Here is a 23,713-nt window from a genome sequence, read left to right as displayed (position 1 = left end):
TATGAACATATTCTACAGTTTATGTAGGAGGAACTCTACAAGTGTGTCCAATTGTGAGGGATATCTCTGATCTTAATATCATTTCTTCCTTCCATACCTTTGCAAAGTCCCCATCTCTCATGCATGGTTTTGGACTTATTGGCTGCATTTGTGTCTAATGTCTGCTAGAAATATTGTGGCGGATTCCAAACAAACGGCAGAAGTCTTTGCTCAGCTGCTTTCTCCATTACATGCAACTGAGGGAATCTCACAGAGTAAAGTCCTGTCAGCACCAGGTGGCCTTGAATCCAGGGGCTTGGTCTACAGGTGAAACTCGGAAAATTAGAATATCGTGCAAAAGTCCATTAATTTCAGTAATGCAAATTAAAAGGTGAAACTGATATATGAGACAGACGCATTACATGCAAAGCGAGATAAGTCAAGCCTTAATTTGTTATAATTGTGATGATCATGGCGTACAGCTCATGAAAACCCCAAATCCACAATCCCAGAAAATTAGAATAATACATGGAACCAAGAAGACAAGGATTGTAGAATAGAACAATATCGGACCTCTGAAAAGTATAAGCATGCATATGTATTCAGTACTTGGTTTGGGCCCCTTTTGCAGCAATTACTGCCTCAATGAGGCGTGGCATGGATGCTATCAGCCTGTGGCACTGATGAGGTATTATGGAAGACCAGGATGCTTCATTAGCAGCCTTCAGCTCTTCTGCATTGTTTGGTCTCATGTCTCTCATCCTTCTCTTGGCAATGCCCCATAGATTCTCTATGGGGTCAGGTCAGGCGAGTTTGCTGGCCAATCAAGCACAGTACACTGTATACTTTTTGAAGGTCCGCAAAACACCAGCCATACTACAAAAGATCCCAAGGACAGAGCAAGACAGTGGTACATATGCTGGTAATCTTCAGGCTTGACTACTGTAATGCGCTCTACGTGGGGCTGCCTTTGTACATAGTCCGGAAACTAAAATTGGTACAGAATGGTACAACACGAAGGGACCACACAACACCAGTTTTGAAAGAATTGCACTGGCTGCTGATATGTTTCTGGGTAAAATACAAAGTGCTGGTTCTTACATATAAAGCCCTTAATGGCTTAGGTCCAGGCTATTTAAGAGAGCGCCTCTTTTTTCATAAACCCTGCCACCTTTTACGATCTTCTGGAGAGGTCTGGTTACAGATGCCACTGGCTTGTTTGGTGGCGACCCATGACCGGCCTTTCTCAGTGGCTGCCCCTGGGCTTTGGAATATGCTCCCTACTGAAATAAGAGCATCTCCTTCTCTGTTTGCTTTCAGGAAGAACCTCAAGGGTCTCCTGTTTTCACAGGCTTTTAATTAGAATTAATTTTAATAATTATAAAACTTGTGTTAAGATCTATTTTATTCTATTTTTATTGTCATGTATTTTAATTTGTAATTTTAAAATATTTTAAATTTTGTATACCACCTAGTGATGTACATACCAGGTGGTATAGAAATATGATAAACAAACAATTAAATAAGATAAGATAAGATAAGATAAGATGAGTTTGTAGATGTGTCAGGCAGATAGAGCAGTTTATAGAACAGCAACTCTGTTCCACAATACAGTTGAGTATAAAGTCCATGGTTCTTCTGAGAGCCAATGTGGTCTAGTGATTAGAGTGTTGGACTAGGACTGGGGAGACCCAGGTTCAAATCCCCACTCAGCCATGAAACTCACTGGGCGACTCTGGACCAGTCACTTATCTCTCAGCCTGGAGAGTGGGATATAAATGCAAATGAAAAAACAAATGGAGCCCCTTCCCATATGAGGAAAATATACAACTTTTAGGGCTTTTTTGGTTTAGAAAAAAGATGACTGGGGAATGGGGACATTTGTTTGTTTATTAGTTCTTTAGTACATTTGTATACTGACCCATACAAAAAGTCCCTGTGCGGTTCACAACATAAAACCATTAAAACATTAACATAATTAAAACAATTTAAATACAATAAAACTCTAAAAAAACCAAAGCTTTAAAGCTATAAACTAAAAGCCTGACTGAGGTATGTTTTTAGGTCCTTCTTAAAAACATTCAGAGAAGGGGAGATTCTAATTACATTAGGAAGCATGTTCCAGAGTCCTGGGGCAACTCTAGAAAAGGCCTGGTTTCAAGTCACCATCAATTGAGCTGGTGGCAACCAGAACCAGACCTCCCCAGATGATCTTAACAGGCAGCGGAGTTGATGAAGAAGAAGGTGCTCTCTTAAATATCTCAGACCCAAGCCATTTAGGCTTTGTATTTCGCCCGGAAACTTATTGGCAGCTAGTGTAACTCTTTTAAAATGGGTGTAATATGATCTCTCGGGCAACCCTGGAGACCAGCTTCGCTGATGTATTCTGTACTAACTGCAGTTTCCAAACTGTGAACAAAGGCAGCCCAACGCAGAGCAAATTGCAGTATTCAAGCCTGAATGTTACCAGCATATGCACGGCTGTTTTAAGGTCATTTATCTCCAGAAATTGATGCAGCTGACGAATCAGCTGAAGCTGATAGAAAGCACTCCTGACCACTGCCTCAACCTGTAGAAATCGGGAGAGATTTGGGTCCAGAAGTATTCCCAGACCACGTACCTGCTATTTCCATGGGAGTGTGACCCCATCCAGAGCAGGCAGATCTAAACAAAGTCTCAACCTCTCACAATGAGTACCTCCATTTTGCTTGGCTTCAGCCTCAGTTTGTTCTCCCTCATCCAGCCCATTACCGCCTCCAGAAATGCATTTAGGGAAGTTAGGCCATTTCCTGATGAAACTGACATGGAGAAATAGATTTGGGTGTCCTCAACATACTGATAACACCCTGCACCAAATCCTCTCTCCCAGCGGTTTCATGTAGAAGTTAAAAAGCATTGGAGAATAACAGCAGTCTCCAAGTGACACCATCTCGAATCTACCTGAGAGGTAGGAGTGGAACCACTGCAAAGCCGTGTCTCCCAACCCCTTCAGGCGCCCCAGAAGGATACCATGGTTGATGGTATCGAAAGCCGCCAAAAGATCCAAAAGGATCAACGGAGTCATACTCCCCCTGTTAATTCCTAAATAGAGATCATCCAACAGGCTGACCAAGGCCATCTCAACCCTTTCCAAAAATGGCTCAGGGCGGTTTACACAGAGAAATAATAAATAAATAAGATGGATCCCTGTGTCCAAAGGGCTCACAATCTAAGAAGAAACATAAGATAGACACCAGCAACAGTCACTGGAGGTACTGTGCTGGGGTGGATATTATTATTATTATTATTATTATTAATTCAATTCTATACCGCCTTTCCAAAAATGGCTCAGGGCAGTTTACACAGAGAAATAACAAACAAATAAGATGGAACCCTGTCCCCAAAGGGCTCACAATCTAAAAAGAAACATAAGACAGACACCAGCAACAGTCACTGGAGGTACTGTGCTAGGGGTGGATAGGGCCAGTTACCCTCCCGCTGCCAAATAAAGAGAATCACCACATTAAAAGGTGCCTCTTTGCCAAGTTAGCAGGGGTGAAATATGCTACTTCCATGTTCAGAGAAAGTATGCCACTGAACTGCTCAGAAGCAATAGTGGAAGAAGGCTATTTGCCTACATGTCCTACTTCTGGCTTTCCAGAGTCATCTGGTTGGCCACTTTGGGAAACAAGATGCTGGAACAGATCAGGGCCGTACAGATTTGACCCTACAACTTTGACCCTCTTGAAGATGCTGGCCTACAACTCCCATCATCACTCACTATAGGCCACTGTGCCTGGAGATGATGGGAATTGCAGTCCAACAACAGCTGGAAGGCCAAAGTTGTGCAGCCCTGGACAAGATGAATCTTTGGTGTGATCTAGTAAGACTCTTCGTATTTTCTTATATAAGGAAAACAGAAGTTGCTTTGTCCATGCAACCCAACGTGCAACACAGAGGTGGGAATCATAAGAACAAGAACAGCCCTGCTGGATCAGGCCCAAGGCCTATCTAGTCCCAGCATCCTGTTTCACACAGAGGCCCACTAGATGCCTCTGTGTGAAACCCACAGGCAAGAGGTGAGGGCATGCCCTCTCTCCTGCTGTTGCTTCCCTGCAACTGGTATTTAGAGCCATTTTGCCTCTAGGCTGGAGGTGGCCTATAGCCTTCAGACTAGCAGCCATTGATAGACTTGTCTTCCATGAATTTATCTAACCCTTTCTTAAAGCCATCCAGGCTGGTAGCTGTCACTACATCTTTTGGCAGAGAGTTCCATAGGTTAATTATGCATTGTGTGAAAAAGTACTTCCTTTTGTTGGTCCTAAATTTCTTGGCAATCAGTTTCATGGGATGATCCCTCATTCTAGTGTTATGTGAGAGGGAGAAAGAGTTCTCTCCAGCCACTCTCTCCACGCCGTGCACGATTTTATAGACCTCTATCATGTCTCGTCGCAGTTGTCTTTTTTCTAAACTAAATAGCCCCAGGTGTTGTACCTCATAAGGAAGGTGCTCTAGGTCCATGATAATCTTGGTTGCCCTCTTCTGCACCTTCTCCAGTTCTATAATTTCCTTTTTGAGGTAGGGTGACCAGAACTGTACAAAGTATTCCAAATGTGGCCACACCATAGATTTGTATAAGGGCATAATGATATTAGCAGTTTTATTTTCAACCCCCTTCCTAATGATCCCTAGCATAGAATTGGCCTTTTTCACAGCTGCTACACATTGCATCGACACTTTAAACAAGCTGTTCACCACAATCCCAAGTTCTCTCTCCTGGTCAGTAACCGACAGCTTAGACTTTCTCTCTGAGGAGAGAAAACCCTAGGTGAGGTTCGAGGGCCTCTTGATGCTCTGGGTTCTGGGGTCTTGGAGATGTGGGCTTCTCCCACTTTGTGAATTCAGCCCATGAGAGAGAGAGAGAGAGAGAGAGAGAGAGAGAGAGAGAGACCCATGCCTTTCACATAGACGGGAGAACGGGGAGACAGATGGGGATTCACTTGTGCCACTGCCACATCATAAATACATTGGCAGGGGAAGGATTTCTTTATTGTTGGGCTGGGGCTACAGGTTGAAACCAGGATGACGAGAAGTTGCTTGCAGGCATAGCCAGAGACCTCCTACTCGATTGCTGCATTTCATATCAAACCAAAACCTTTATGTTCCCCTATTTCAGTGTGCTTTAAAAATGCCATCTTTAAATAAGTTTTGATTTTGAGATCCAAGTTTCAAAACCAAAGAAAGACAATGATGCCCACAACACGTATGCATGTTGTCTTCCAGTCTCACATTATCAGGATTTTTGGCCACCTGACTATAGAACGTTATTGCCTCCCCCCAGTTTAATTTCAGCAACAGCATAGCATAGTGGTTAGAGTGTTGGACTAGGGCTGGGAAGACCAGAGTTCAAATCCCCATTCAACCATGAAACTCACTGGGTGACCCTGGGCCGGTCATGTATCTCTCAGCCTAACCTACCTCACAGAGTTGTTGTGAAGATAAAAATAACCCTGTACAAGAGCTCTGAACTCGGAGGAAGAGCAAGATATAAATAGAATAAATAATAAAATACATTTTAGTATCTGTAATGAACACAAGAAAGTGCCTTGCACCAAGTCAGTGTTGTTTACTCTGACCGGCAACAACTCTCCAGGGTTTCAAGCGAAAGCATTTCCCAGCATTGCTACCTAGTCTTTTTAACTGGAAATGCAGGAGACTGAACCTTTTTGCATAAAAGAAAACATCAAGGAGCACTGACTCCTAACAAGTGAAAAATGTTATTTCCCATCAACATAACATTCATTTTGCACACAATTATCTTACTACGGATCACGTGGAGAGTACTGGCATCTATCGTCCATTCTGGAACAGGGGATATACTCAATCACTAAAACAAGTAAAGTAACTTAAGATAGCACTCTGCTGATGTTCAGAGGCACTACACATGCATACCATGTGTGTGTGTGTGTTACACATCTATAAACACAAAAGTTTTGTCTTCTTGACTGAAGACAAGAATGTATTCTTTTTAGTTGAATGTTCCAGCCATCACCTTCATCACTAACAGAAAGATTAAGAATCTGTTTTAGAATCTAACTGGTTTTAATGCAGAGCCAAAACATTCATTCTAAAACTATTTACTCAGTCTCTATCTTCAGTCACTTTTGTGTTTATAGATGTGTAAAACACACACACTCCACACACACACATAGTGCATCTAAGCATGTGCAGAGTGCCTTTGCCGACATGAAGTTTTTAAATATGGAGTCAAGAGAAAGTTGATTTGGAGACCAGCTAGCGGTGCAGATTCTCTCTCCTCCGCCCCCTTAAGAACATAAGAACAGCCCTGCTGGATCAGGCCCATGGCCCATCCAGTCCAGCATCCTGTTTCACACCGTGGCCCACCAGATGCATCTGGGGAGCCCACAGGCAAGGAGTGAGCCCCCTCCCCTCAAGGAATGAGCCCTCTCCTCATTTTGCTGAACTTCACCCCACCGAACCTAATAACCCATATCTTACCCCCAAAAGTTTCTTCCAACCCCCTCCCCGCCCCCCAAAAGGTAGGGAGTTGCTCCTCCCGCTTTCCCTCTGTTTGCACCCCTCTCGTTTTCAGAAGTGACAGGCGAACTTCCACGCCTGCTGCCCTGCGGCGGGGCATCTCCCGTCAGCGCCTCCCCGCGGCTTCCAAAGGAAGCCCTCCCTGCACGTTCCGGGACCGGGACTCACCCACTGCCCGCGACAGCTTCACTTCTCGGTTCAGCCAATCGCATAGAATGTCAGTCATGGCCGCGAGCGAGAGACCCCGGCTCTTCGCTCTTCTCCCACTGCGCTCGAGACCAGCTCGAGCGCCGATCTGCGTCCCGTCGCCATGGCTACCCTTCACGCCGGCGCGGTGGAGAGCTGCTCGCCGGTCTCCGCGAGGGCTAGGATCTACGCCTGCGTAGTGAAACGCGTTGTGGGCCCGGTGGATGGCGACGCTCCAGAGCCCTGAGAGGCAAACACAAGCAAACCCTCCCTGCTTTTTGAGCGGCGAGCTTTGCCGATGAGCGCATGCGCGGATCGGGGTGCGCCCCGGTGTGTGAAACTGGAGAGGATGTTTTTTGAACGCGCGAACTCTTGTGTTGTGTTGTGTTTCGTGCCTGCTACTTGGGTTCAGTCCTGGAACACGGGAGCGTTTGAATTTGCGCAGAATGTTTTCCCTTCACTTCTGAATATATACTACTGCTACTATATATTACGTGTATTTATATGCCGCTTTTCAACCAAAGTGTTCAAAGCGGTTTACAGAGGAAAAATAAATGAAATGGTGCCCTGTCTACAAAGGACTCACAATCTTAAAAACAAGAACACAAGGTAGATACCAGCAATAGCCACTGGGGGGCGGGGGTGCTGCTGTACTGGGGCTCGATATAGCCAGTTGCTCTCCCCTTACTAAATATAAGAGAATCACCGCTTTGGAAAGGCACCTCTTTGCCCATTTAGCAAATAGACTATACTTATAGGTCTGTGGTTGCCACTCTTTTTTCTGGCAAGGCTCCAGGGCCTTAAAAGCTGCAAGACAGGTAGAAATTTAACAGGTATAGTCTGTCCTGGGGGAAAAGCTGTACCTGTTGAACATCTGCCTGTAATACTATTGTTTCTTTTTAATAGGACCCATTTGACCCCTTGAGCTTCTCGTGTGTTTGGATTTACCTCCAGAACATGCGCAAAATGCTTTCCCCTCACCTCTGAACAAACAACAGTCATATGAAACTGCTTTATTCCAAATCACCCTGTTCCCTACTCAAGACTGTTCCTGACACCCAAACCAGGGCTTGCCCATTACATCTCAACCAGGCCATAATCTTCCAGCTTGATACTTTTGATTTCATCTCTTCCCATCTTGTTATATAATATTTCTTTCTTCCTTTTAAAAGTATTTTCTATATACTGAGAATTACATAGAAAAAGGTTAATCCCTTACCATTTTCTGCATTCTACAGGCAGGCTGCTGCATGTATGCAGCAGCCTGGCAGACAATATCTGAGGGTAAATCAGCGGCATGTCAGTACAGATAAATCAATTGGCATATATCCCATCTCAAATCTCTGGCATAACATTTGTAGTTTGGCCTTGAGAACCAGTTGTAAAGGATTCTGCTCATAAAGCCCGCCAAGTTCCTTGAAATCTAATCTATCAATTTTACTGTCCAAAAGAGAGCTGTGTGTCACCCAAGGTTCCAAACACAATATACATCATACACTTCCACCTCCCAAGTCCACTGCCAGAAAATCTTGTGAAGACCAGGCACCATGTCAAGACTGTGTGGCCAGTGCAGACAGATTTCATGTTCAGCCTGATGATAGCATCTGCAAAGCTTTGCTGATATTTAAAGCTGTCTTTCAGGCTCTGAAGGAGACAAACCTGTTTTGAAGCTGATTGTTTTGGCCTTTTCTGCCTAGAGTTGCCACACACACCCCAACCCAGATTTTAAGCATCTCACCCAAATTGCTTAGCCCACCCAGATTCATTTTAAAAACAAAGCTAAGCTCTAGCCCTTGTAGAAGCGGAGTTATGGATCAAAACGTGCAGCCACTATTCTGCTCAAAATGATTTTCAAGCCAATTTGCATATTATTCAAATTAGGCACCCAGATTTGGAAAGCCAGGATACAGCAACCCTACTTCTGCCTGACAGCTGGCACTCTGCCAAAAGGGGCTGTCGCCCGCTCCCCCCATAAACTGGCAGCCTTCAGTTCCTCCAGAGTTGCTAGCAAAGTGAGATCCGTAGTGGAGGGAGCTTCCCCTGTTTACTACCATGAGGCACTGTTCCAGCCTTGGCAATTACATAAGGGCTAGTCACATAAAACTGGGTCAGAGGAACACCGAGCCAAGGTAGGAGAGTCCTGCTGATGTATTTGAATCCACAAAAGGTGATAATTGTGTACGTGTTTAGGTACATGTGTTTAACTTAACAGAAACTCAGAGTCTTGTAATGATTAAGTGATGTCTTAGGAGACAGAAGTCTGTGATTCATGCTGATAAGGTATAGCTTGTTTAATCATTGTTGTATGGCCAATGTTTGTGTAAACTGTGTAAACGGTATACTAAAAAGTATAAAAACTCATGAAAATTGTAACTCAGGGTCCCAGCTTGGTGAGAATCAGTTGGCACCCTCTGTCTGCAGCAGAGCAAAATAAAGCCTTGGAAATGTTTCTCCTGTGTCTGGTTACTCTTATAAAAAGAGCCCTGACAAGAACCCAGAAAGGTGCATTTAGGCACATCACTGTGAGCTCCCAACCGGTGGTGATATGTTTGCAAAGATCTAGGGAGGAGGAGGAGGGAGAAATGATTGTGTGGGAGCTGGGTAGGATGGGCACAGCCAACCCACATTCTGCCCCCTCCCCACATTTTGTCAAGGGTGGACGAAAGGCTGTCTGTCCTACCCAGCTCCCACATGATCACTCTCCCTTCCCCCTAGCTTGATCTTTGCACATACAGTACACAGCCACTGATCATGAGCAGACATAACTCTCCCACCCTGGTGGGCACTGCTCCTATTCTGGCCCTGTTTATGGTCATGTCTTCCAGGCAGGCATTCTATTCTATTCTGTTCTGTTCTATTCTATTCTATTCTATTCTGTTCCGTTCCGTTCCGTTCCGTTCCATTCCATTCCATTCCATTCCATTCCCCTTCCTTCCTTCCTTTCTTCCTTCCTTTAACAAACACATTTTTATGCTGCCCTATACACAAATCCCTGGGTGTTTCACAATCTAAAAACACAGTAACCATTAAAACATTAACACAATCAAAACAATCAAAATTTTAAAATACAATGTAACAGCTGCATTAATTTTTTTAAAAAGTAGTAATAATTCTAGGAACAAATTTGGCAACTAGAGTAAGCCATCCTCCAGGAAGAGACCTAGCCTTTCCTAGGCTGCTTTTTCTGTCACCTGCAAAGGTGCATCATAAACAGTAAAAAAGAAAAGGAGAGAAAAGAGAAGAGAAAAGAAACAGCTACTGTTGCCGCCACTAAACTGCAGTAAGCTGCCCCTCTCAAAACCTTACAAGAATTTCTTGCTCATTCGTGGAATTTCTTGTTTGTTTCCCCTCCAACTGGAGCCCTCAGATCTCACTGAAGCTGCATTGAAGAGAATGTTCAGATCAGTTCTACTTTCACCTCTAAAGCAAATACAGTTGACGTGTCCTATCATTTGCAGAAAATATTGAATCTACCCAAATCCAAGACAAGATATAGATATAGATATAGATATAGATATAGATACAAGTTCTTTGATGTTAGAAATGAGGGTGGGGGTGTATCCTAAATTCAGTCTCCACTGAAGCAGTATTTAACCTGTACTTTTAAATGGGGTTGTCTTAAATTCAGAGTCATCTTCTATTTGGGTAAATAAAGTATCCTATGCCTGCAATCATATGCACATGTTTGGAATTCGAATAAGGCCTAGAATTCAGCCGGATACCTGAGGCATTGAATCAGCTTGGCTCCTGCAGTACAAATTGTGGGCTACAGTAAATCAGAGAGAGGTCTAGCGAGGAACAATGTTTGCATTTGAAACTGCCAAGGGAACACAAGCAAAGTCAGTGTAATGAAGTGAGTGGTAATTTGCTCAGCCTCCTGGGAATACACTCTTATTACTGACCTCAAGGTCTTTCTCTTCCTTTTGGCAAAAGGCGGCTGGCAGGCAGGCATAGAATCAGCTTGCAAGATGAGAGAAGAGATGGTCTTTTGGTAGCAGGTAACCCCTGCTAACTAGGCAAAGAGGCAGGCGTTGCCAGAACCTAAGGGGTTTCCTCGTGGGTCAAATGGGCCGTAACCCAAACTTTGGCTTAAATAAGCCAAATCTGTTTCTCTTTATTGAGTACGGGGAGAGTAACTGGCCCTATCCACCCCCAGCACAGTACCTCTAGTGACTGTTGCTGGTGTCTATCTTATGTTTCTTTTTAGACTGTGAGCCCTTTGGGGACAGGTTGCCATCTTATATATTTATTGATTATTTCTCTGTGTAAACCGCCCTGAGCGATTTTGGGAAGGGCGGTATAGAAATAGAATGAATGAATGAATGAATAAATAAATAAATAGCATGACTTGTCCCCTTTGCTAAGTAGGGTCTGCTCTGGTTGCATATGAATGGGAGACTACTTCCGTGTGAGCGCTGTAAGATATAGAGCCACTTGAGAAGAGCACCTGCATGGTTGCATGCAGAAGGTTCCAAGTTCCCTCCCAGGAACTTTCCCAGACAGCAGGCTTTACCACGGGTTTAGAGTTGCCATGCCCCCCAGAATTTTGGGTTTCACCCGGATTTTAAGCATCTCACCCAGATCGCTTAGTCCACCCAGATTTGCCCAGATTTCAGCTTTCTTTTTTTTTTTTAAAGCTAACCTTTAAAAGCCCTTGTAGAAACGGAGTTATGGAGCAAAACATGCAGTCACTATTCTGCTTAAAAATTATTTTCAATTTACATAATATGCAAATTAGGCACCTGGACAGGACATGGGAAAACGTAGGTTTACTGCGAGGCTTTACTGCGAACTCGAATTTGTCCCCAAAAAACCAATGCAAAAAGTGGATTTTTTTTACCTGATACAAATCAGGCTGCTCTAACGCACAGGGAAAAACCCAAATTGTGTGTGGAGTGCTCCCTAATAGCTCGCAGGGACTTCTGGGTAAGTCTGCCCAAAATGTGAATGCACACCTTCCATTCCAGAGAAGATGCGAGCTAAAGGGCTTTAAAAGCCCTATGTGAAAAATGCCCTGGCATCTCCAAGATAGAGCTGAGAGAGATTCTTGCCTGCAACCTTGCAGAAGCTGCTGCCAGTCTGGGTAATAATACTGAGCTGGATGGACAGTAATGAGCTAGATGGACCAATGGTCTGACTTGGTATATGGTAGCTTCCTATGTTCCTACATTTTGGGGAGAGGATCACTCTTGCACAATCATTTTCCAGGTATCTGTAGTAATTTAGTTGAAATAAAATTGATGTTAAGAGCATATCAGGAATAATCATTTCTCACTCATGTGGAAAGGAGAGACTGCAAGGACCGAAGTGCCCTATTCCAGATTTGCTTTGTTTATATATTGCACTAATGGATGGTGGTGAGTCATCGCACTGTAGCTGAATATTCCATATTTTATGAGAACAAGCTATCCAACACAATTTCCTTGACTAAACATTGTCTAACAGCTTCTCTTATGATTCATGGATCCTGATGCCTCATCACCCAGATAGATTTAATTGTGCATTGTGAGCACTAATCATTTAACATGTTACTAGCTTGTTAGCTGAGGGTGAAACCATGCGTTATTTAGGACATGCTGAGCTGTAGAGTATCATGCCTCTTGTTGCTTGACACAAACTGGCATCGCGGGTTGTCACTGTTGGGCAGCTGCTGAGGTCCTGGGGCCCGCTGCTGCCAGCTTCTAACCAGCTGCCACTAAGAAGAAGCTGCAGCCCCCACCCTGCCAGCAGAAAGAACCCCTGGGAAGATTGGATCTCCTCCAGTGAATGGGCTTCTCCTCCTCTGTGCTGTGTTGCCCCTGAATATGGCACCAACACCAGCATCTCTACTTGTTCATTCTCCCTTGGGTGGTGTGGTAGGGGTACGAGAACATAGACTGGAGGCGGAGCCTACTTACTCGGCTCTGTTAAACCCTGCTAACTGGACAAAGGGGCACTTCCTCCTACAGGGATAACTAGGCCAATGAGTGATTCCCTAGGGCTGTGCTTGCTCAGCTCTTCAGAAGCCTAGAAGTCTGCTTGCAATATAGCAGACTGCCACAAGGGGCAGGGCATGACATTTAGGGGCAAAGCCTCTGGAACTGGTAGACTGTAGGTGGCACATGCAAGGATCTGAAGTTTGTGGGTTTTCAGCTGACAGTACTGGTTACCTGGAAGAAAATGGTTTTGCTGAAAATGCTGGCTGGTTTGGTAACATTAGATATAACTTACGTTCTCTCAGACACAGAGAATAAAGAATGAATGGTTCAATCCCCCATTGAGGATAGAGTAACTCAATAGGCAGGTTCATACGGCCATAAAAATCGGGGTAGGACATAGACTACGCAGATTTGCATGATTGTGAGAACTCGCACATTCCCCTCCAGCCCACGTTGCTTGCAGCAGGGCTATCGAGCTTATGTATCCAGCGTTTTATAGAGGGTGGAGGAGCTACCCGGATAGTTCAGTCATGTGAACCCACGCACACTCCCACCTGGCTACTGGCACATGCCACACCTACAAGGCAACCATAGACACCTGAGCCCAGAGTGACAGCTGTCAAAGAATGCACTAGTCCTCAAAGCACACTTCCTGCTCCCGAAGCCGGAGCAGCTTTGGCAGGGCTGCATCCACCTCCTGCTCCTTCATGGCCAATGGGAGGTTAGCTGCTGATGTCACAAAGCTTTCCCAGTCTGTTGGCAGGGCAAAGAATGCTAGGGATGCATCTGGACCCTTGGAGGACCTTCCATGGAGGGGCAGGACTTGCAGCTACCAATCTGAGAAGTGAACCCGTCGTCAGCTGTGATCATGTGTCTACTGGGCTTGCAGAGCCCTGCAGAAATGTTGGCGATGTGCTGCTTACAGGGTAACATCTCGCCTGGCTCCTACCCACCTCAAAACGGTCACGTGGATGAGCCTAGTAATTGGCTCTGTGCAGGGCCAGCCTTAGGTTAACTAGCACCCTCAGTGAGACGTACCTTCTCTTCCCACCCCACCCCTGCAATTAATTAGTCACTGTTGCCAAACTGTGCTGCTTGTGTAAGATTGCAAAACCTAGTAATGTAACAGCCTCTACCGTTCCCAGGCTTTCTCAGCTATGCCCATAAAAAGTATCCAGAGCGACCTCTCAGTGATTTGCTGCTTTGCTGCTAGTGCTGGGATCCAGATGAATTCTCACAGGCCGTATATAGTCTGCTAACTGAGCAAAGAGGCACTTTTAAAAAGTGGTGATTCTCTCTATTGAGCAGGAAAGGGGAGCAACTGGCCCTACTCAGCCCCAGCACAACATCCTTCCAGGGGCTGTTACATAGGAAGCTGCCATATACTGAGTCCGATCATATGTCCATCTAGCTCAGTATTGTCTACACAGACTGGCAGCAGCTTCTCCAAGGTTGCAGGCAGGAATCTCTCTCAGCTCTATCTTGGAGATGCTGCCAGGGAAGGAACTTGGAACCTTCTGCTCTTCCTGTTAGAGGTTGTTGATTTTTACCCACAATAGGTAAAACAGCAGAGCACTGAGGAATGAGCACACACTCCAGTTACAGAGTAGGTAGCAGAGGATGGTTTGGATATTGCAGCTATTTAGAGAAAACACATGGAGATCCTTGAGTCACTAAACACTAAACATTTATTGGTTAAATACACTTAGACAGGAAAGACCTATATCTAATCTAAAGGACTACATAGTGGATAGGTAAGGAGAGAGAGAGAGATGTTTCCATCTGCTCTCTAGGAGGAAAGGAAGGATTGTGACTCAGCACAGGAAGTGCACGCTTCACTTGCTGAAACGTACTCCGCTTCTGTGGATGATTGCGCAACAAGTGACTGCTTGCGGCTGCTCCAAGTTATGGTTCCACCTCCATACAGGAACAGGTGTCCACTTGTGGACTTGCGGTCCGTTCTGTCCTCGCCCCAGTCTGCATCCACATATCCCACAAGTTTGGGATTGTTGTTTGCTGGGATCTCCAATACATAATGTGCAGTACCTTTCAGGTACCTTCCCAGTCTTTTGACCGCTATCTAGTCCTTGTTCGTTGGCACACTCACTTTTCTGCTCAGGATTCCCACTGCTGAGGCAATGTCTGGCCTTGTCACTGTGGCTATGTACAAGAGTTTTCCAATTGCCTTTCTGTGCTGGTTGTTGGCTGGTAAAGGCTGGCTGTCCTCATCTTGCTTCCAGAAATCAGCATCCATTGGTGTGCTAACTTCATTGGCATCTGTCAGTCCCAGGCATTCTAGAAGATCTTTTATCTTCTGTTTTTGGTTGAGAAGGAATGTTCCGTTCTCTTCTCTTTCTATTTGGATGCCAAGGTAATATGAGATGCTTCCGAGTTCCTTCACCTCTATTTCCTTGTTCAGGTGTTGTACAATTTCATGACTGTCTTGCATTTCCTCATGTGCAAGAATCAAATCATCAACGTAAGTCAGAATGTAAGTCCATCTATTGTCTCTGAGTCTAGAATATAGGCAGGGGTCAGCTTTTCCTTGCGTGAACCGCTCCTTAAGGAGTAATTGATTCAGTTTCTCATTCCATGCTCTAGCTGCCTGCTTTAAGCCATAGATGCTCTTTTGAGTTTGCACACTAGCCCCTTCTTTCCAGGTTCCTCAAAGCCTGGTGGTTGTTGCATGTAGATGTCTTCCTCGATTTCCCCATGTAGGAAGGCAGTCTTTATATCCAAGTGTTCAACTTGCATCCCTTTGGCTGCTGCCATGCTGAGCAATGTTCTAATTGACGTGTGTTTCACAACTGGTGCAAAAGTCTCATCATAGTCGTGACCATAGACTTGGGTCCTTTGGCTACTAGTCTGGCTTTGTAGCGCTGTACATCCCCTTCTGCATCCTGCTTGACTTTGAAGACCCATTTGCATCCCACAGTCTTTCTTCCAGCGGGTAGTTCCACAAGTCTCCAAGTCTCATTTTTGTGCAAGGAGTCAATTTCTTCCATTGCTGCTTTTCTCCACTTCTCAGCTTCATCAGCTGGCAACCTTTCTATATCTTGCCACGTAGTGGGTTCTTGCATCTCTCCTCCTTTAGCCATGAGTGAGAGTCTGTTAGGAGGAACCCCTTTGTTATGCCTCTGTGAGTGCCTCAGTTCTGGTTCTGGTTGTGCAGCCCCTTCTGAATCTGGCACTGATTCCTCGGGATCACTGCTTGACTCCAGATCCATTTGAGTCCAATCATATGGCTCTTTATTCATCTGGATTTCTGGGGAAATTTTTGATGCTTCACCTTTATTTGGTCTTTGTCTTTCATCGAAATACACTGCATTGCAGACTTTGACCTTTCCACTTTTTGGATCAAGGATTCTGTATCCTCTAGATTCATAGCCAACAAAAATTCCCAGTTCACATCTGCAATTGAGTTTGGTCCTCTTTGCTTTGGGAATATATGCATAGGCCATTGAACCAAACACTTTGATGTGTCTTAGGGAAGGTTTTCTGTCGTGCCAAAGTTCAAATGGTGTCTTATTTGTTGCCTTGGTTGGCAATCTGTTTTGCAGGTAGTTAGCAGTCATCACTGCTTCACCCCAGAACCCGTCTGCTAGATTGGCACCATGCAGTAGACATTTGGTCATTTTCACTAGAGATCTGTTCTTTCTCTCAGCTACCCCGTTGAGCTGTCCAGTAAATGGAGGGGTAGTCTGGTGAGAGATACCATTTGATTTCATAAATTCTTTCATCTGGTTTGACATATACTCCCCTCCATTGTCTGACCTCATACACTGGGGCTTCCTTCCAAATTTGTTGTTCACCAGTGCAATATATTCTTTAAATTTCTCAAACACCTGGCTTTTCTCTCTTAGAACATACACAGCAAAATCGGGAGTAATCATCAATGAAAGTCAGGACATACCTATTTCCACCTGAACTGACTGGTAATGGCCCACAAACATCTGAGTGCACCAGTTCCAAAATGTGATGTACCATGCTTCATTTTCAAAAATTGCTTTGTACCCCTTCTTGAGTCCATGCCCAATTGAAATCAAGTTGACTTGCATCTCTGGCACGAAAAGTGCATCATTTATCTTAACCTCATAAGCTTCAGTAGCAGAGCCACAAAGTATCTTTGCTGTCCCCTTGCCTGCCACACTTATCTTCCTTGAATCTGCTAATGTGACATCCGATTTGTAGCATGTGTCGAATTCAATGAACAGATTGCGATCACAGATTATATTCTGGGATGCACCTGAGTCCAGGATGAAAGTGTGGCCCTGTGTTCACTCTCCTAAGGTAATGCTGTAGCTCTTGGCATTACTACTGGCCCTTTCAGATAAACCACCTTGTCTGTGCTTCTCCTCCCTTCTTTGTTTGTCGCCATGACTCATCCCTGTGTTTACTTCATTGCCATGGTGACCAGGTCTGTGCCCTCTGAGTTTCCCACTCTTTGAATTATATGCTGATGAGTCACTGAGGCTACTTCGCTTGCTAATGCTGGAATTACTTTGCCTGCTGAAATGTGCCAGAGTGCCATCGCTTTCAAATTTCTCCTGCTGCAACTTTATATTAAAATTTCTCAGACTGGACACGACAGAATCAACCTTCAGTTCACAGTGAGACAGTTCAAGAGCGACAATTAGGGGTTCAAAACTTTTAAGCAGGGATTGTAGGATTGCCCCAATTAGAATAGTTTCATTCAATTCACATTGGTTACTTTTCAAAAGCCTGTTAATTTCTGATATATTTGCTATGTGGGCTTCAAAGTCTCCCCCTTCCTGCAGTTTGCTTTCACATTGCCTTTTATACAGGAGAAGAGCTGCATTTGCAGTCTATCCCACGCTTCTGAGGCGAAATCAGTATCCCGCACATAGATCAATAAATCATCGCTTATAATCAAAATTAAAAGGCCATACGCGTGTTGGTTTTTCTTGTCCCATGAGGCTTGAACAGCTTCATCTTGGGCTGGCTGTTTCTCCGCGAGCACTTTAAAGATTCCTTTTGTCATGAAGATCGCTTTCATCTTGAGGGCCCAGGTTTCATAGTTATTGCCATCCAGTTTGGGAAAAGAAGGAGCCATTCCTGAGTAGGTTGTAGTCACAGGATCCATACTGCAGTCTCTAACTAACTCAGCTACACTTTCAAAAATGAAAAATGAAAAATAAAATAAACTCTGCTAGTGCCTAGAAGCCTGTTGCTCCTGCTGGGCCCATAACCCTGTTAGAGGTTGTTGATTTTTACCCACAATAGGTAAAACAGCAGAGCACTGAGGAATGAGCACACACTCCAGTTACAGAGTAGGTAGCAGAGGATGGTTTGGATATTGCAGCTATTTAGAGAAAACACATGGAGATCCTTGAGTGATTAAACACTAAACATTTATTGGTTAAATACACTTAGACAGGAAAGACCTATATCTAATCTAAAGGACTACATAGTGGATAGGTAAGGAGAGAGAGAGAGAGAGATGTTTCCATCTGCTCTCTAGGAGGAAAGGAAGGATTGTGACTCAGCACAGGAAGTGCTGCAGAGTCAGTTCAGGGGTCATAGAGTAGGGACAGATAGGGAGACCCTGACTCACTGTCTCTACTCCCAATGCCCCTTGTGGTCATTACGACAGTTGGTGCAAAAGGTTGATGCACTGGAAGTTCATCTCCAACACTTCCCAGAGCAGCTCCATCCCCTCAGGGGAATATCTTACGGTGCTCACACATCAAGTCTCCCATTCATATGCAACCAGGGCAGACCCTGCTTAGCTAAGGGGACAAGTCATACTTGCTCCCACAAGACCAGCTCTCCTCTCCTTAAAACTTTGCTGGTTGCTGTTTCTTTTTTAGATTGTGGGCCCTTTGGGGGCAGAAAGCCATTTATTTTTATGTATGTATTTATATCTATGTAAATTGCTTTGAGGATTTTTTTTTTTTTTTTTTTTTTGAAAAGCGGTATATAAATCCCCATTCAACCATGAAACTCACTGGGTGACTCTGGGCCAGTCATATCTCTCTCAGCCAAACCTACCTCACAGGGTTGTTGTGAGGATAAAAAATGACCATGTACACTGCTCTGAGCTCCTTGGAGGAAGAGCAGGATACAAATGTAAAAAATAAAATCAATAATAATAACAACAATATTAAACAGCAGACCACCATACTCAGCATGACACACACCCCCTTCAGGCAGGCATCCTGTGTGACCGCCCGTTCACCCACCCCTAAGGCCAGCCCCGGTTCTGTGTAATCTCATTTTCCCCAGAGTCCATGCTCCAGCAACCAATACAGAAATGAGTTCAGAGTCAAATTAAAAAATAGACAATTTTTAATGCTGCAAACAGAACTCCATGCAAAGGTTATCTGGATCCTGGAAGGATTCAGTTCATAAAAATTAATAGTACACAATTATTCTTGACTAACAAAAACCAGAACTGCTGAACACTAAAGGAAAAGTTGCGCCGTCGAGTTGGTGTTGACTCCTGGCGACCACAGAATACAGGAGCGGTTTACCATTGCCTCTTCCCACGCAGTCTGAGATGATGCCTTTCAGCATCTTCCTATATCACTGCTGCCTGATATAGGTATTTCCCCTTGCCTGGGAAACATACCAGCGGGGATTCGAACTGGCAACCAAACACTACATCAGGGAAATTCCATAACTGTCACTGCAGCTATTGTACCTTCCCTATAGCATCAGAGCAGCTGAAGAAGGCAGAAGCCCAAAGGTCTTGCCCTTTACATTTCTGTTTTGTTAAGCAACTATAGATTCAGATATAGAAGAAGAGGAAGCTGCATTCCTGAGAGGCAGTTGCTTGCTGGTCTTGAGAAGGGAGGAAGCAGCAAGCTTGTAGCAACATTCCCACCGCAAGGAAATAAAATAAATAAATAAATCACCCAGAAAACAAGAGGGGAAGGAGAAGCTGGGTCTTCTAGGGCTGGGAATCTCCTAGGGTTGGATTGCTGGCTGTCTGGCAGTGTTTGTGTCTTTGCCAAAGGAGAAGCCTGAGTGGGGGATTCATTCATTCCAGGTGAGGGCCCCAGCTTGCGGGAGGCCCCATATTCTTGAGCTGAGTCAGTTTGGCTGCTGGTGTTGAATACAAGGCTCGGACTAGAGGAGCTTTGCTCCCAGGAGCTCTCCTAACAGGAGTTTGCAAACAAATAGTGAAGGAGTTTAGCAGGAGTTTAGCAGGAGATTGGCGGGAAAAGCTGTGGGGAGACACACAATGCAAGAATAAGGTGAGTACAACCCAACCTTTGTAATTTTCTTGAAGGACAAAAGTAAAAACCATTAATTAGCTGACAACTGTACCCAGCTTCACACCACATATATTCTAAATAGCCAATAAAACTATTTATGAAAGTAGAATGCCAGCAGGGGAGGGGCTGATTCCCAGTGTATTGCACAGAGTGTTGCATGTATGACTCTCTGCTTGAGGGGCAGAAGTCGTGGGTGTGCGCTCGGTGCAAAGAGCTCTTGGCTCTCAGGCAACAAGTTTGTCCCCTTGAATCCAAGGTGGCTGACCTGGAGAACTTCAGGGAGGCAGAGAGCTGTGTGGATGAGACCCTCAGGGATGTGGTAGAGGCATCCCACTCCCAGGCTGACAGCGCTTCTGCTGTCATGAAGAATGAGGGTCTCAGGGAAGGAGGACATCAGTCTGAGGAAGAGGGAAACACTCCCTTAGCAGGGACCCCTTCCTTGGGTGATGCGCCCATATCCTCTCGCACAGAGGATACTCCTCCAGGGGGTGGGGGCCTCTTAGTAGTGGGTGATTCGATCATTAGGGGCATAGAGAGATGGGTCTGTGACCCGCATGTAGACTGCATGGTTACTTGCCTGCCTGGTGAAAAGGTTGCGGATGTCACTCTGCATCTAAGTAGGCTGTTGGGCAGTGCTGGGGAGGAGCCAGCTGTCGTGGTGCATGTTGGCACCAACGATGTTGGGAAGTGCAGTCGGGAGGTCCTGGAAGCCAAATTTAGGTTACTAGGTAGCATACTGAAGTCCAGGACCCCCAAGGCAGTGTTCTCTGAAGTGCTACCTGTACCACGAGCAGGGACAGTGAGACAGGAGGAGCTCAGGGTCTCAATGCGTGGATGAGATGGTGGTGCCGGGAGGAGGGGTTTAGATTTGTTAGGCACTGGGATACATTTTGGAGAAAGTCAAACCTGTACAAAAGGGACGGGCTCCACCTGAACCAAGATGGAACCAGACTGCTGGTGTTAAAAATCAAGAGAGTCGCAGAGCAGCTTTTAAAATGACGCCTGGGGGATTGCCGGCAGGAACAGGGTGGTATCTGCTTCAGCCAGCAAAATCTCCTAAGGTGTGAGGTGAACATGTTCCGGATAAACCAGAAGGGGACAGAGTAGAGCCAGGAGCTGAGCAGAAGGAAACACAGGACAGCTTGCCAAATAGGTCAAATGATGCCTCCGAGCCAAGATGGGTGAGCTGGAGTACTTGGTTAGGAATGAAAACATAGATATAGTGGGTGTAACAGAAACCTGGTGGAATGGTGAGAACCAGCGGGACACAATTATTTCTGGATATAAGCTCTATAGAAGGGACAGGGAGGGGAGGATTGGGCGAGAAGTGGAGCTGTATATCAAGAAGGGATAGATTCCAATAAGCTAGAAAACCTAGGTGGACTGGAGTCCTCCACAGAATCATTATGGGTAACATTACAAGGACTGAAAGGAAATGTGTTACTGGGGACGTGCTATCGCCCTCCAGATCAAAGCGCTGAGAGTGACCTGGAGTTGGAGAAACAAATAGGAGAAGTGACAAGGAGAGACAGGGCAGTAATAATGGGTGACTTCAACTACCCACACATAGACTGGGTAAATTCGCATTCAGGTAAAGACAGAGAGTCCAAATGTCTAGATGTGCTAAATGACTGTGTCTTCAAGCAGTTAGTAGCGGAACCAACCAGAGAAATGGCAGTCTTGGACTTAATCTTGAGTGGTGCCCAGGACCTGGTGCAAGATGTCAGAATTGCAGAACCATTGGGTAGCAGTGAACATAGTGTGATCCAATTCAGCATATATGCGAGTGGAGAATTGTCAAGGAAGTCCAACACAGATGCATTGGAATTCAGAGGAGGAAATGTCTCAAAAATTTGGGGACTGGTAAGAAAGAAGCTTACAGGGAAAGTCAGGAGGTCAAATCACTCCAGAAACCATGTAACCTGTATAAAACCACAGTACTAGAAGCACATTGGAATGTATTCCAAGGAGGAAAGGTACCACCAAGTTCAGGAAGATGCCAGTGTGGCTAACAAGTGGAGTCAGGGAAGCTATAAAAGGGCAGAGACTTCTTTCAGAAAATGGAAGTCCTGCCCAAATGAAGAGAACAGGAAAGAACATAAACTCTGGCAAAAGAAAAGTAAGGAGACAATAAGGGATGCAAAGAGAGAGTTTGAGGAGCATATAGCTAGACGTGTCAAGGGGAATAACAAAAACTTCTTGAAATATATCAGAAGTAGAAAATCTGCCAGGGAGGCGGTTGGATCCTTAGATGATGAGGGTATGAAAGGGATTATTAAGGAGGATAAGGAGATTGCAGAGACACTGAATGAGTTGTTTGCATCTGTCTTCACGATGGAGGATACTGACCATATACCCTCTCCAGAATTGAGTTTTTCAGGTTTAGCGGGTGAGGAATTGGGCCAATCTGAGGTGACAAGGGAAGATGTTCTAAACTGTCTTGAAAAGCTAAAAATTAATTTAAAAAATCACCAGGGCCAGATGGCATCCACCAAAGAGTTCTGAAGAAACTCAAATGTGAAATTGCCTATCTCCTAGCAAAACTATATAACTTGTCCCTACAATCAGACTCTGTACCAGAGGACTGGAAAGTAGCCAATGTGACTCCAGCTTTCATGAAGGAATCCAGGGTGGGATCCGGGAAATTACAGGCTGGTCAGCTGAACTTCGGTGCCAGGTAAATTTATGGAAAGCATACTTAAGGACAAAATTGTTAAGCATATAGAAGAACAGGCCCTGCTGGGAGAGAACCAGAATGGCTTTTGCAAAGGAAAATCTTGCCTCACTAACCTTTTGGAGTTCTTTAAGAGTGTCAACATGCATGCGGATAAAGGTGATCTGGTTGACATAGTATACTTAGACTTCCAAAAAGCTTTTGATAAAAAGCTTTTCCCCACCAAAGGCTCTTGAGTAAACTTAGCAGTCATGGAATAAGAGGACACGTTCATGTGTGGATCAGTAATTGGTTGAAGGACAGGAAACAGAGTAGGAATAAATGGCAAGTTTTCACAATGGAGGTAGGTAGGATGGAAGTGGAGTCCCCCAGGGATGAGTACTGGGACCAGTGCTCTTTAACTAGAAGTTGGTGTGACCAGCGAAGTGGCCAAATTTGCAGATGACACTAAACTATTTAGGGTAGTGAAATCCACATGGATTGTGAGGAACTCCAAAAAGATCTCTCCAAACTGGGGGAGTAGGCGACAAAATGGCAAATGCAGTTCAATGTAAGCAAGTGTAAAGTGATGCACACTGGGGCAAAAAACACCAACCTCACATATACTCTGATGGGATCTGAGCTGTCGGTGACTGACCAGGAGAGAGATCTTGGGGTTGTGGTGGACAACTCATTGAAAGTGTAGTCTCAGTGCGTGGCAGCTATGAAAAAGGCTAATTCCATGCTAGAAATCATTAGGAAGTAGATTGAAAATAAAAATGCTAATATTATAATGCCCTTATACAAATCTATGGTGCGGCCACATCTGGAGTACTGCTTATAGCTTTGGTCACCGTATCTTAAGAAGGATATTGCAGATCTGGAAAAGGTACAGAAGAGGGCAACCAAAATGATCAGGGTCCTGGAGTACCTTCCTTATGAGGCTAGGCTACAGCACCTGGGGTTCTTTACCTTGGAAAAGAGGCGACTAAGGGGAGACATGATCGAAGTGTATAAAATCATGCATGGAGTGGAGAAGGTAGGCAAAGAGAAATTTTTCTCCCTCTCTCACAACACTAGAACCAGGGGTCACCCCATGAAACTGAAGGTTGGGCAATTTAGGACTGACAAGAGGAAGTACTTTTTCACACAGCGCATAATTAATCTATGGAATTCCTTGCCATGGGACATGGTGATGG

The 23,713-nt window shown here is 44.8% G+C and overlaps 1 protein-coding gene across 9 annotated transcripts in view; it reads right to left on the bottom strand.

Moving 5' to 3' along the window:
* The window catches only part of SPEF2 (sperm flagellar 2), a 228,601-nt gene that overhangs the window by 171,692 nt on the left and 33,196 nt on the right, over positions 1-23,713 (bottom strand). For 6 of the 9 annotated variants that reach the window (XM_053292085.1, XM_053292087.1, XM_053292090.1 and 3 more), the window contains exon 1: positions 6,685-7,059. The exons of 1 other annotated variant lie outside the window; for it this stretch is intronic. In XM_053292085.1, the coding sequence (XP_053148060.1) occupies positions 6,685-6,742 (58 nt within the window). In that variant the 5' untranslated portion in view covers positions 6,743-7,059. Of the gene's footprint in view, positions 1-97; positions 301-6,684; positions 7,060-23,713 lie in introns of those variants that run through there. 2 more of the 9 variants (XM_053292084.1, XM_053292089.1) reach the window with 2 other exon arrangements.

The sequence above is a fragment of the Hemicordylus capensis genome, chromosome 2 (assembly GCF_027244095.1).
Source record: "Hemicordylus capensis ecotype Gifberg chromosome 2, rHemCap1.1.pri, whole genome shotgun sequence".
Classification (NCBI taxonomy): domain Eukaryota; kingdom Metazoa; phylum Chordata; class Lepidosauria; order Squamata; family Cordylidae; genus Hemicordylus; species Hemicordylus capensis.
Note: the sequence above shows the minus strand (reverse complement) of the source record. Positions and strands in the feature narration are given on the sequence as shown.